Source organism: Scylla paramamosain, chromosome 9 (assembly GCF_035594125.1).
Source record: "Scylla paramamosain isolate STU-SP2022 chromosome 9, ASM3559412v1, whole genome shotgun sequence".
Taxonomy (NCBI): domain Eukaryota; kingdom Metazoa; phylum Arthropoda; class Malacostraca; order Decapoda; family Portunidae; genus Scylla; species Scylla paramamosain.
Window position 1 is genome coordinate 17,179,686 of NC_087159.1, and position 13,797 is coordinate 17,193,482.

The window sequence follows — 13,797 nt, forward strand, 5'->3', positions numbered from 1 at the left end:
TATAAAACTAAAAATTTAGTTTTTTATTTTTAGTTCATGTTCTTTTAGATGGTTTATCCGATGGTTCTGCCTATCCAGACAGTCCACCCTCTGACAGAAGACTTCATATGCTCAAAGAAAATATAGCACTTCAACGGACCAACAGCTGTTGGTCAGTTAGCCCAAGCTGAAATCATGGCAAAGCGTAGTCGTTTAGATCATGTCCCAGGTAATCCCGCAGATAACGCGACAATTCCCATCCCGTTAGTTGATCGAGGTAAAGGTGATCCCCGAAATTTTATAGGTGTTATCTTAAATGGTAATGAAAATGACATGTATCGAAAAGCCTTGAAAGAAAGAATACTCAATGGACGCTACAATAGAGGTCAGTTTGATATTTGTACCCAGCAGTTGTATAGCCTTGGTGACGTGCGTGCAGACAAGAAAAAAGGACTTCGTGAGGCAGTACAACAGTCATCTAGGTTTGGTGGTCAAGGTTATGATTAAGTACAATTGTGAGTAAGAAACAAATGTCAAACAAATCGCTGTAAATGTTATAAAGAAGGTTACAAGTGTAACAGCAGGTGTCACTCTAGTTTGACATGCAAGAATGAAAACTGATTTAATGTTTTACTTTAATATCATATTTTATTTTTTTCATAGTTTTATTATCACTTTCTATCATCACGTATGTTTTAGGAAAGAAAATTTTACTTAAGAATACTATTTGTTTTCTGTCAGTACATTACTCCATATTAATCATTATGCCACAAAAATCTGGTAGAATTTTAGTCACCTTGTAAATTAACTGCAATTTTTAGCTGATTTCTAAACTGACTAGGTGAACCAGACATTTTGCATGAAAAGTTCAGTCACTTTACAAATTGTCTGGATTTAGATATTGACGTGTGTGTGTGTGTGTGTGTGTGTGTGTGTGTGTGTGTGTGTGTGTGTGTGTGTGTGTGTATATATATATATATATATATATATATATATATATATATATATATATATATATATATATATATATATATATATATATATATATATGTATATATGTATATATACTCGTATGTATATATGTATATATGTATATATATATATATATATATATATATATATATATATATATATATATATATATATATATATATATATATATATATATAAATCACGGTGTATCAAGACAGAAACAGTAATCTGGCTAACATTAGTAACAATGGATAGTAAATTAGTTGTAGGCTACTTTTGTACATATTTTACTACAAGTACATTCAAGGTTTATCAATACTCATAGTAACTAAATAAGATATATTTTAAACACCTGTAAAAAAATAATGATCGTGAACAAAAGCGGCCTCTTTCAACAAAATTATGTATATTACACTGAACATTCTGTATTTTGATATATTCTACTACTACTACTATTGAGTTCACTACAGTGGTATTAATGTTATGTATAAAGGCTAAAATAGTCTAATTTGTTGTTATTTCTTAGCAAAGAGGGTGACAAAATATCCACGACAAGCTGTTTAGCTCGAAGCCGATGAATACCAAGTCCCATTCTTGCCGATTTTCTGCTATTGCCATCCCTATAAAGAGTCACGACTTAAAAAGATGTAGCTATACTGGAGAGAGAGAGAGAGAGAGAGAGAGAGAGAGAGAGAGAGAGAGAGAGAGAGAGAGAGAGAGAGAGAGAGAGAGAAAAAAAAAAATATATATATATATATATATATATATATATATATATATATATATATATATATATATATATATATATATATATATATATAACGTAAAAGACTTACCGGTGTTTTGTTCATAGCTGTTCCCTTGTTTGTAGCTGTCCACTCTTTGTTTACAAACGAAGGTTTGACTGCTGTGAACACTTATAGGGTCTATTTCATCCCTATATTTGACTGATCTTTTAACAAGTCTTCTGCCATGTTGTGTTCTAGATGTCCTCTTGTATACGGGGACAGTTACGAAGTTACGAACACGATACCGGGTTAAGCGTCTTCTATTTACAACACTGATCAGCTCCAGATCATTGATTTGGATCTGGATCTGATCTGGATTCACTCGGGGTAAAATGAACGCTCGCGGCCATTACTGATCAAAACAGTAACAAGATAAGCATGTCGCTGCCCAACCGTCACAAGCGGCAGACTGTTGATGCTCTCCACTGTACTTTAAGGAAGTGTCAATGAGGACTACAGCCTATTGTACATTTCCTAAGGAAGTTGAGCCGAGATGGCCATCAGTGAGTCCCAGCCACATACTTACCTAGGCAGCACGTGTCTGGGTTCCGTGCTGTGATTGTTGTATAATAAAGTTTCACACAAAGCTCTCTTCACGCACAACACGCTGTGTTCCGTTCTATGAACGTTGTATAATATAGTTTCACACAAAGCTCTCTTCACGCACAACATGCTGAAAGTACTCGCTGTGGTGAAGTACAGAATGGTAAGATGAGAAAATATTTGGACCTAAGGTGATGGTAACCTGGTCTACGTGCTGACACTATTGACACAATTACTGAGGCACTTCCATAGTAGATGTATTATTTTCGACTGAACAAGTATCATCTTCCTTTGCCTCATCATGTAGACGTTGGTAGAGGCGGTAATAGCAACGTAATTATAATCAGAAGCCACCAAACCAAGGCTTGGTGTTGCTTGTAATATCTCCTTTGTTTCTGGCATCTGTTACCATCACTATTCACATTCTGTGCCCACAGCAACATTCTGCAACGATTCATTGCCACTCAATTTGTTCCTCAGGCATATGAGCCGTTTTCTTGTGTATTTCCCTAAATAAGCCCCCAGTAGAGGCTGCTCATCCGCTAATATGGCCGCCAACAGCAGCTTCAGAGAGTGTCGTCTGCTATAACCCACTTCCGGACCCAGATCACCCAGATCATGATTCAGATCAGTCAGATCAGGGTAGATCCATCAATATGTAAATAGAAAACGGCCGAGCTGCCATATCAGTGATATGAAATGGATCACGGTAAATAGAAGACGCCTCTAATACACAAATAACCTACTTCCCACAGTACACCTTCATTTTGGTAAGTTGTACGCTTATTTATCATTCACGAACCCACATTCTTGGCATAGCGTTAAGAACATAATTATATTCTTGTCCTAAACATATCCAGAATTCCACTTAACCAGGTCCAGTACCCATACACATGAATGGGATCAACTGTTCATTATAGTCATGACGCTAAATTAGGAACTTCTAACTTATTGTATTGAGCATTAGTAAAATTATAACCAATATTCCAAACAATACCATATATTGACCATATAAAAACTACGGTATAAGAAAGGTAATCAACAAAGATCACACAATCCTGCCGCAGCTGCTTTCCTCTCACGCGTGGCAGACGATCTCACTTATCATTACTTGACAGCAAAATACAAACGTTCAGACTATAATTTTGACTTCGGATTATAATTAAACAAGAACCATGCTATGTGTGTGGTAATCCTATATTAGATAGATATTAGTAGATGTCCGTTATCTTACAATTTTGGATTATTCTTGAGTAAAAATGTTTTTTAACAGTACTTAATGTTTTTTTTTAGTTAATCAGAGGTAGGGGCACCGGCCTGAAATTGAGGGTGGGAGTGGCATCTGGGGGACACAACCCGCCCGTGACCCCCCCCCAGGCCCGTCACTGCCTGTAGGTCTTTGCAGTGTGATGGCGAAAGACTCTACCGCCGGGTTCCTTGGCGGCGGGGTCTATTATGCTCATCTGTCACCACGGTGTGTCAGCGAGACGATACCATGTGCAGTTGCTGTTGTTGTGGAACAATATCCCAGCTGCACTTGATACAGCAGACTCACGATAGAGTGACTGATATTTTTAAGCATTACCTTTTTCCTTTTATCTTCTTCCTCAAGCCTTCTCAGTGATGATGATATTGAAGATAATGATGATAATGATGATGATGGTGATGATGTCATGAGAGAGAGAGAGAGAGAGAGAGAGAGAGAGAGAGAGAGAGAGAGAGAGAGAGAGAGAGAGAGAGAGAAAGAGAGAGAGAGAGAGAGTGTGTCAATTATATTACTTCATTTTATTCACAAATAAAAAAAAATAAGTAGACCATCACCAGCTGCTAAGAGGAAGAAGACTCCGAAGAGGTCTTCGAGGTGCAGTGGCCGGGTCTTGGAGGTGGTGATTGTGGCGTGGAAGGGTTTGAAGCAGTCAGTAGCGTTGGTCAGGGCATCCCCAAACTCCTTCTTGATAATCCCAAACTCCCGAAACCTAACGATACTAAAAAAAAAAAAAAAAAAAAAAAAAAAAAAAAAAAAAAAAAAAAAAAACTTTATGCTATACTTTATGCTATAATGAATGAGAACTTGAATTACAAATATTTTTTACCTACCTAATACTCGAATGGTTTCGAATGTTTTATTTACGAATGTGAATTAAAGTTGCTAGATCTGTCCATTCAAGGACAATTTAATCTATCTATCTATCTATCTATCTATCTATCTATCTATACAGAGAAAGGGCTACTGCCAGTTGCCTAAGACAGCTGTGTTTCGGTGAGATGATCAGATTTAAAAGAAGAGAGGCGGTGTTCTACACACGAGTATAGAGTCAGCAGTTGTGGAAGTGACATGAAACTGGCGGAGATGCCTCAGTAGTAGAAAGAGAGTGGGTGATGGGACAGGACCCTACCTTAGGAGAACAGTGACCATCTACTACAGTAGTAATAGAACGATCCTGAAAGGAAGATTGAGATGAAGTTACAAAGAGAGGATACATAGAGTTATAATATATCCACTGACATCTCATCATCATAGATTCAATTTGACCTCTTTTCGTCTTGAATAGTCAGATACTAAAGTGATACACACACACACACACACACAATAATATATATATATATATATATATATATATATATATATATATATATATATATATATATATATATATAGAACACCGCCTCTCTTCTTTTAAATCTGATCATCTCACCGAAACACAGCTGTCTTAGGCAACTGGCAGTAGCCCTTTCTCTGTTCCCTTCTACTTTCTCCGTCCTCATTTTCAGTTAAAAGCTGAATGTTGCGTCTATGTGCGCAATGAATTAACTTGCTCTCATGCCCACGCTTTTAAATCTTACGAATTATCCACAATCTAGCTACGACTACAGTCACTTTCAAACTAAATTTATCTGTACTACATACCTCTCACCTAATTCCTCTGCCTAAAAAAAAATGTTTTCACTACTTAAATTCTGAAGTGGAACACATCCTGACTTTCTTCCCTTTCGCAAAGATCTCCATTCCTGGAGACTTCAATGTTCACCACCAGCTTTGGCTTTACTCTCTATTCACTGACCATCTTGGTGAACTAGCCTTTGAATTTGCTATCTTCCACGACCTAGAGCAATTAATGCAACAGCCTACCCGTTTTCGTGACCGTCTGGGAGATAAGCTCAACATTTTTTACCTTTTCCCCACCTCTAATCCTTCTGCTTATGCTAACCTATCTTCTCTGTTGGGATCCTTCGATCACAACCTCATATCTGTATCTTGTCCTATCGCTCCAATCTCTCCTTAGGATCTCCCAAAGCGGAGGTAACTCCGGCGTCTTGCCTATGATAATTGGAGGGACTTGAGTTATTATGCAGGTTTTCCATGGAATGACTATTGCTTCCATGTCAGAGACCCATCTTTTTATGCTGCGCGCATAACAGAGATGATAGTGTTTGGAGGCGTACATTCCTCACTCTCTTTCGCCCTAAATCTTAAAAATCTTAGTTCTCGTGCTATACATGATAGAGAGGTGACCCACAAAAGGTACTTGAGCCTTCCAGTCTCATACACTTTATTCTTCTGGTTGGAATCATACCAAGTCTGTTCCCCAACTAGTCAAAAATTCCTTCATAAATAGAAAATGTCAAAATCTTTTAAGATTTAACTCCTCTCGCGATTTCTGGCACCTAGCCAAAAATATCTCCAGTAACTTTGCTTCTTTATCTTTTCCTCCTTTTTTTCAACATGATGGCACCATTGCCATCTCATCTATTTTTAAAGCTGAAATCTTTGCTCAGATCTTTGCTAAAAACTCTACCGTGGATGATTCGGGGCTTGTTCCTCCTCCTTCACCCTCCGACTACTTCATGCTACTTACTAAGATCCTTCAGAGATGTTTTCAATGCCCTTGTTGGCTATAACTCTTGGAGAGCTTATGGACCTGATGGGGTCCCTCCTATTGTTCTCCGATACTGTGCCGTGGATGATTCGGGGCTTGTTCCTCCTCCTTCACCCTCCGACTACTTCATGCTACTTACTATGATCTTTCAAAGATGTTTTCAATGCCCTCGTTGGCTATAACTCTTGGAGAGCTTATGGACCTGATGGGGTCCCTCCTATTGTTCTCCGATACTGTGCCTCCGTGCTTGCACCTTGCCTAGTAAAACTCTTCCAACTCTGTTTATCAACATCTACCTTTCCTTCTTGCTAGAAGTTTGCGTACATTCGGACTGTTCCTAAAAAGGGTGACCGCTCTAATCCCTCAAACTACCGTTTCATTGCTTTAATTTCCTGCCTCTACAAAGTTTTTGAATCGCTCATCAATAAGAAAATTCTTAAACATCTATCACTTCACAAGCTTCTATTTGATCGCCAGTTGAGGCTGCTTTTCTGGAAATCTTCTGGTCTTACTTAGACATGGTCATCCTCCTTTAGGGATTTTCGTGAAACTTTCGCTGTTGCTTTAGTTATATCAAAAGCTTTAGATAGAGTCTGACACAAAGCTTAGATTTCCAAACTACCCTCCAACATCTATACTTCTTGTAACTTTATCTCAAGTTTCCTCTCTGACTGTTTTATTGCTTCTGTGGTAGATGGTCACTGTTCTTCTAAGTCTATTAACAGTGGTATTCCTCAGGGTTCTGTCCTGTCACCCACTCTCTTCCTATTATTCATCAATGATCTTCTAAACCAAACTTCTTGTCCTATCCATTCCTATGCTGATGATACCACCCTGCACTTTTCCACGTCTTTTCGTAGACGATCAACCCTTCGGAAAGAATACAGCTCACGCAGGGAAGCCACAAAACCCCTGATTTCTGATTTGTCAAAAATTTCTAACTGGGACAGAAACAGCTTAGTAATATTCAATGCCGCAAAAACTCAATTCCTCCACTTATCATCTAAACACAACCTTCCAAATAACTATCCCCTATTTTTCAATGACACAACTGTCTCCCTCTCCTACACTGAACATCCTCGATCTGTCCTTTACTTATAATCTAAACTGGAAACTTCCCACCTAATCTCCAGCAAAAAAAAAAGCTTGTATGAGTTTAGGCGTTCTGAGTCGTCTTCACCGACTTTTCCCACTCCCCCAGCTGGTAACTGTATATGGGCCTTATCCGTCCACATGTAGAGTATGCTTTACAATGTAAAGCATACATACATAGTGGAACCCCAACCCCATTCATGTAAAGTTTACATGAATGGGGTTGGGGTTCCACTCATACCGCTATTTTAGGCAACGTGGAATAAAAAGCTTTTCGTCTTTTCAAGTCCTCTGCTCTAGCAGACTGTTTTCAGCCGCTTTCTCATCGCCGCAATGTTGCATCTCTTGCTATTTTTTTTTTATTTTTTATGGTGGAGAAGCACCAGTCATGGACAACCAAATTATATAAGAAAAAGACGACTGATGTGCCGGTCTTCCAACAGGGTAAAAAGCGGGTGTCAAATAAAAAAGAATAACTGCGTTGAAACCTCCTTCTTAAAAGAGCTCAAGTCGCAGGACGGAGGAAATATAGAAGCAGGCAGGGAGTTCCAGAGTTTACCAGAGAAAGGAATGAATCATTGAGAACATTGGTTTACTCTTACATTTGAGAGGAAGACAGAATAGGGGTGAGAGAAAGAATTAAGTCTTGTGCAGTAAGGCCGTAGGAGGAGGGGAGGCATGCAGGTAGCAAGATCAGAATAGCAGTTAGCATGAAAATAACGGTAGAGGATAGCAAGAGATGCAACGTTGCAGCGAGGAGAAAGATGCTGAAGACAGTCAGTCAGAATATAGGAGTTGGTAAGACGAAAAGCTTTTGATTCCACTCTGTCTAAAAGATCGCTATGATGTGCTAGGGCAAGGTAGTCCAACTTCTTTGACATCTTGGGCCACTTCGGGTCTAAACGGTTACATGGAGGGCCAAATATATATATATATATATATATATATATATATATATATATATATATATATATATATATATATATATATATATATATATATATATATATATATATATATATATATTGTGTGTGTGTGTGTGTGTGTGTGTGTGTGTGTGTATGTAATTTATTTTTAAGAATTGAGACCTTCGCACAAAAAAAAAAAAAAAAAAACCGATCTTAAGGTGCTAATTTCTATGCAGGGCCAGCACACACACACACACACACAAAAAAAAAAAAAATAAATAAATAAAAAAAATAAATGAATAAATAAAAAAATAAATAAATAATGGCTCTGCACAAATACAAAAGTGGTAGTTCTTACATGCTAATGAGAAGTTTGATTACGCTGCTTGTCTTTTATTAGGGCCTCCATATCAATTTCAATATTGGTAGTGGCAAGCCTAAGACAGGCATCCAGTGTTTCATTTTAGATTTTAGTTGCTTCATGGTTGAAAACGTGCATATATATGATGTTTTAAAGATGCACTCCAAACATGGAGTACATCTTTAAAGCAGTCTTTCAGCTTGGGGAATTTATCCTTGCAAACCAACTTCCAGAATCTCTCCTGATTTTCACTCTTTTTTTGCAAACAACACTGTGTCAGATTGTAGTCCACACAACTCAAGCTGAAGTTCTGGTGATTGTGCCTCCACATTAGCTTCCATTGGATTGTTAAATAACAGAAGACAGGGCTTCAGTTTTTCAGTCTCTGAATCTGTTTTCAAAATTCAAGAGATAAGCTTTCAATTTTGTTGACAAAACTTGAAAAGTCTGACTTTATATCATCTGCCATGAGTTCACGGCATGAAGGAAAGTGTGCAAGATCATTCTTTCTTAAACAAGCACTGAATAGCAACAACTTCTTGCGGAAAGCTTCAATGTACCCAAGCAGTTGAGAAATATTTTGTTGTTTGCCTCAGATTAAGCACATTCAAGTGGGCTGACATGTCTGTTTGAAATGCTAGGGAACAAATGAAGTCTCTATCTTGTAGCTAAGTTTGGTACAACTCTGTATTGCTCAGCCGTTCATTTTGAAGAAAGGAAAGGATATCTTTCCGTAGAGCAGAAGAATGCTGGAGCGTTTTACCAGCACCTTAGTAAGCCACCTGATACTAGAGTGCAGTGGTACGTCACTAAGTTCTGCATTCAGTTCTTTAAGAAAAGATATAAATTTTCTGTGTCGCTGTGACTTATTACCACCTCTGATTAAATTCAAAATCCTGACCACACTCTGCATGACATCACTCATCTGTAATACTTTGCCACATAATGCTTCTTCGTGGATAATGCAGTGTAGTGTGATGCAGTCAACTCCATTTTCCTTCATTCCCACATAACTACCAGTCATAGCTCTTGCACCATCTGTTACAATGCAAGAGCATTTTTCAGATCCTCCATATTCATTGGCTACTGACTCGAGTGCAGCATAAATATCTGAGCCTCTTGTGCCACCACTCAAGGACATCATCTTCACCAGCTCTTCATGTACCACGAATTCCTCGTCTACAGTGCGTGTGAATATGAGTTACTGGTTGGTGTCACTTATATTTGTAATCTCATCTAAAACCAATGAAAATTATTTGCAGTGCTTCATTATATCCTTCAGTTTCAAAGAAATATGCTCATTAAGATCAGTTACTCTTGCAACTGTTTGGTGGGATAATGACACACTTCAAATTTCCTGGCTACTTTTTCCTCCCCAACGGCTTGTATTATTTTCACTGCACACTGTTTTATCGGTTCTCCATCCCTAAATGATTTCCTGTTTTTCATAAGCATCATTGCAATCTCATATGATGCTGTAAGACTCGCTGTCTGAGTCTTTCCAAAGTTATAATAGCACCTTCTGTTTCTCATACTTGCTCTTTAGGTCTGTGAAAATATTGCTGCGGGATTTTTCCACATACTTGGCACACTGTGTGCTGTGCAGTGTTTCATAATTTCGCCTGATATTATATTCTTTCATCACAGCAACTGTTTGTTGACACACAAGACACAATGGTTTTCCATTATTTTGTATGAAAAAATATGCTTCCTCTCATTCCTCATTAAATAATCTGTTCACATAAAAAAAAAAAAAAACTTAATTTTCTTGGCCGTGTTCATTGTCATGGGTTGTCTGTGTTAAGGACGCAGTGTTACTCAACTTGTAGCCAGAGGCAGACTAATGTATGTGTCCTGCGGGGGCACGGTGGGGCTGGCCATAAGAGCGGAGAGACACGACGCGTATTGTACACGTCGCTACTCTATATTAATCATGGTTACGGAGCGGTGGGATGCTCACTGTACTGAAACACTGACTCATTCTGGTACTAGTTACTATAGTAACTATACTATTTCATATACAGACACAGGAACTCTGTGTTTTTTCGTGTGCAGTCACGGGCCACAGAAAATCAACCGGCGGCCCACTTGTGGCCCACGCGCCAGTAGTTGGACCACCCTGTGCTAGGGGATTGAGCTAGCACGTGGTAATGTCCAAATCCAGGGAAAACAGCAAACACTGCGTAAAATATCTCCCATCCTCTTTCGTCTTGTCACAAACCTCCCTTCCTGTTACCTCCCCTTCCCCTTATCTTTCAGAGAGAGAGAGAGAGAGAGAGAGAGAGAGAGAGAGAGAGAGAGAGGATGGATGGTGTGCTAGGGGATTGAGCTAGCACATTTGGTAATGTCCAAATCCATGGATAACAGCAAACACTGCGTAAAATATCTCCCAGTATAATAATAAACTGCCAAGGACAGAGTAAACCTAAACGGCCCAGAGGCCAACCGCTGAGTGCGGGGGCGCGCGTGACGCCACCTATGGAGTGATCAAAAACAAAAAGGGAACGAGAGACGTTGTACATGCAAATTATATATATATATATATATATATATATATATATATATATATATATATATATATATATATATATATATGATAAATAGTAGCAATAATGATAATAACGGCATAAAGAAAATGAACTAATAAACGTGGACATCCTATCATATAGCTCGGCCACACCTATGCTGCGACCCCTCAGCGAAAAAAAAAAAAAAAAGTCGCACAAGCACATCAAATAGAAAAAAAAAAAAAAAAGGATATATGAACATGGAGTGTGCTTATGTGTAAGGCACACAAAGTAATAAATGAAGGCAAGACAAATATGGAAATGCACACACACACAAAAAAAAAAAAAAAAAAAAATGCATAGAAAATAACATAAGGCACAAGAATAATAATAGGAAAATATGAAATATGTGTACATATACAGGGACAAATGTGTAAGAATAGAAGAAGACACACAAAAACAAAGACAATGACACAATAGCAAGAAAGTAGAACAAACGAAATTTCAGAGAATAACACTAAATGAAATAATAACAATGAAAAATACATGGATATGGATGTATAGTGGACTTATCTTTGCAAGACACACGAGTTGACACAATAAAAGGACATAATAATGATATAAACAAACAAAAATGTTATGAAAATATCCCTCCTACAGGATAAAAAGAAATATCACTGCAGGACAGCACAAAAACAGTAATCAATGTAATCCTAACAAAAGACATAAAAATAATAATCCCTCCCAGGAGCACAACAAAACAGAGAAACCCATGGGACAGCAAAAAGAGACGAAAAACAAAACAAAAACAAAGTACATGATAAATATAAAATGGGGTAAAAAAAAAAAAAAATACCGAGCCCTACTACGAAGATGAAAGGAATGTGTAGGGACAGGATGAACAAAAGTATGAGAGACAGGTGAAGATTGAGGCATTGGAGAAGCAGAAGAGGAGGTAGGGACCCGACCTTCTTCAACCTGTCAACATTGACAACTTCTGAAATGCTAAGATTTGGATAAAAAAAAAAACAAAAAAAAACAGAAAGGCTATCTGTAATGAGAAAAGGGGCTGAAAATTTAGGTTCTAATTTAGACTGACGCAGAGGTGAGACCTCAAGGACAGTATCACCAACACCAATACACAGACGTGGCTGTACTGTGCTGCCGACATATCTCCGTGCGTGAAGCTTGTAGTCTTTCTCGCACAGATGCATGGACAGTCTGAAAGGTGCAGATATGAGACTGAGCATAGTCATCAGCAGAATACAAAAGCACACGTGGGGTTACTAGTATGTCGTAAGGGAGACGCTTCTCTTCGCTGAACACAATATAGTGAGGAGTCTTTCCCTTAGACAAATTCACAGATCCATTAATCCAATCTTCTTATGACTCATGGAGTTTACCTACAACATGCCGAAGGATCTCCAAAATTTTTCTATTAGTCCTTTCCACAAATCCAATAGAAACTGGATGGTGCGCAGTAATAAAGCATTGAGAAATTCTGTACTGCTGGCAAATTGTATTAAGTACCTCATTCTTGAACTTTGACCCATTATCAGAAAGCAAAACTGAATGTGTAGTGAATGGACAAAAAAGGTGGAACACTAAAGCATGGGCCAGAGCTATAGCAGATTTGTTGGGCAAAGGTAAGAGAATAACAAAGCGACTGAAATGATCAACGCAGACTAGAACATAAGAAGATCCTTCGTGACTGCGAGGTAATTGCAGAACGTCCATAGCAACAGTATCAAAAGGACCAGCAGGAGTCGGATATTAAAGCATAGGAACTCTGTGAGTGATACCTTTAGTTTGTGCACAAGAAAGACTTTGTGCTACATGATTTGTGATGTCAAGGTTCATTGTAGGCCAGTAATAATGCTTACGAGCCATTGTTAAAGATTTGTCACGGCTTCGATGACCAGACTGGGGAGCGTCATGAATGAGCTGAAGCACAGATGAAACTAAAGAAGTGGGGATGACAAGTTGCGTCACTGTTTGCTCATAAACTGACACAGTACGGCATAATATAGCAAAAAGAAAACTGAGACAAAGGTACATGCAACTTGGGTAAAACAAACGCATCATCCGATTCTAAGGCATATACCACAGCAGACCATAAAGGGTCTTGACGCTGGGCAGCAAAAAGTTCTCGTGAGAAATTAGTAATTTCTGACACAGCAGCAACAGCAACATTTCGAGATGGAGCATGTGCAGTTACATTTGCTTTACCAGGCAAATATTTGATCGTCGGTTTAAATTGATCGACTATGACAAACTATCTAGGGAGACGACCTGATAATTTTATAACCTTGAAAAGGTGAAGCAAGGCAGTATGATCAGTATAAACAGTCAATTAGTACCCATAGATGATGTCATGAAAATGATGTAAAGCCCATACCAGTGCCAGAGCCTCTAGATGAGTAATTGAATAGTGAGACTCAGCACCATTCAGGGTACAGCTGGCATACGCAATCACCTGAGGTCAAGAATTCTCAGTCTGCTGCATAAGAACAGTGCCTACTCCTAAAGCACTTGCATCGGTGAAGAGTGTAAAAGGCAGACTATAATATGGAAAGGCAAGGACTGGAGCATGAGTGAATGCATGTTTGAGTCAGTCAAAGCTAGTTTGCTGGGCATCGTGCCATATGAAAGAGACATCCATTTTGAGAAGACGCGTAAGAGGCGACGCAATGGATGCAGTCTCTGATGAATGCATGGTAATAGCGCGCAAGACCGAGGAAAGAACGCACATGGTTTATTGACTTTGGG

The 13,797-nt window shown here is 38.5% G+C and overlaps 1 protein-coding gene across 1 annotated transcript in view; it reads right to left on the minus strand.

The window, feature by feature from the left end:
• Positions 1 to 13,797, minus strand: part of LOC135103703 (uncharacterized) — an 81,815-nt gene that overhangs the window by 50,115 nt on the left and 17,903 nt on the right. Inside the window, exon 4 of the mRNA XM_064010301.1 lies at positions 4,104 to 4,267. Coding sequence (XP_063866371.1) covers positions 4,104 to 4,267 — 164 coding nt within the window. The remainder of the gene's footprint in view (positions 1 to 4,103; positions 4,268 to 13,797) is intronic.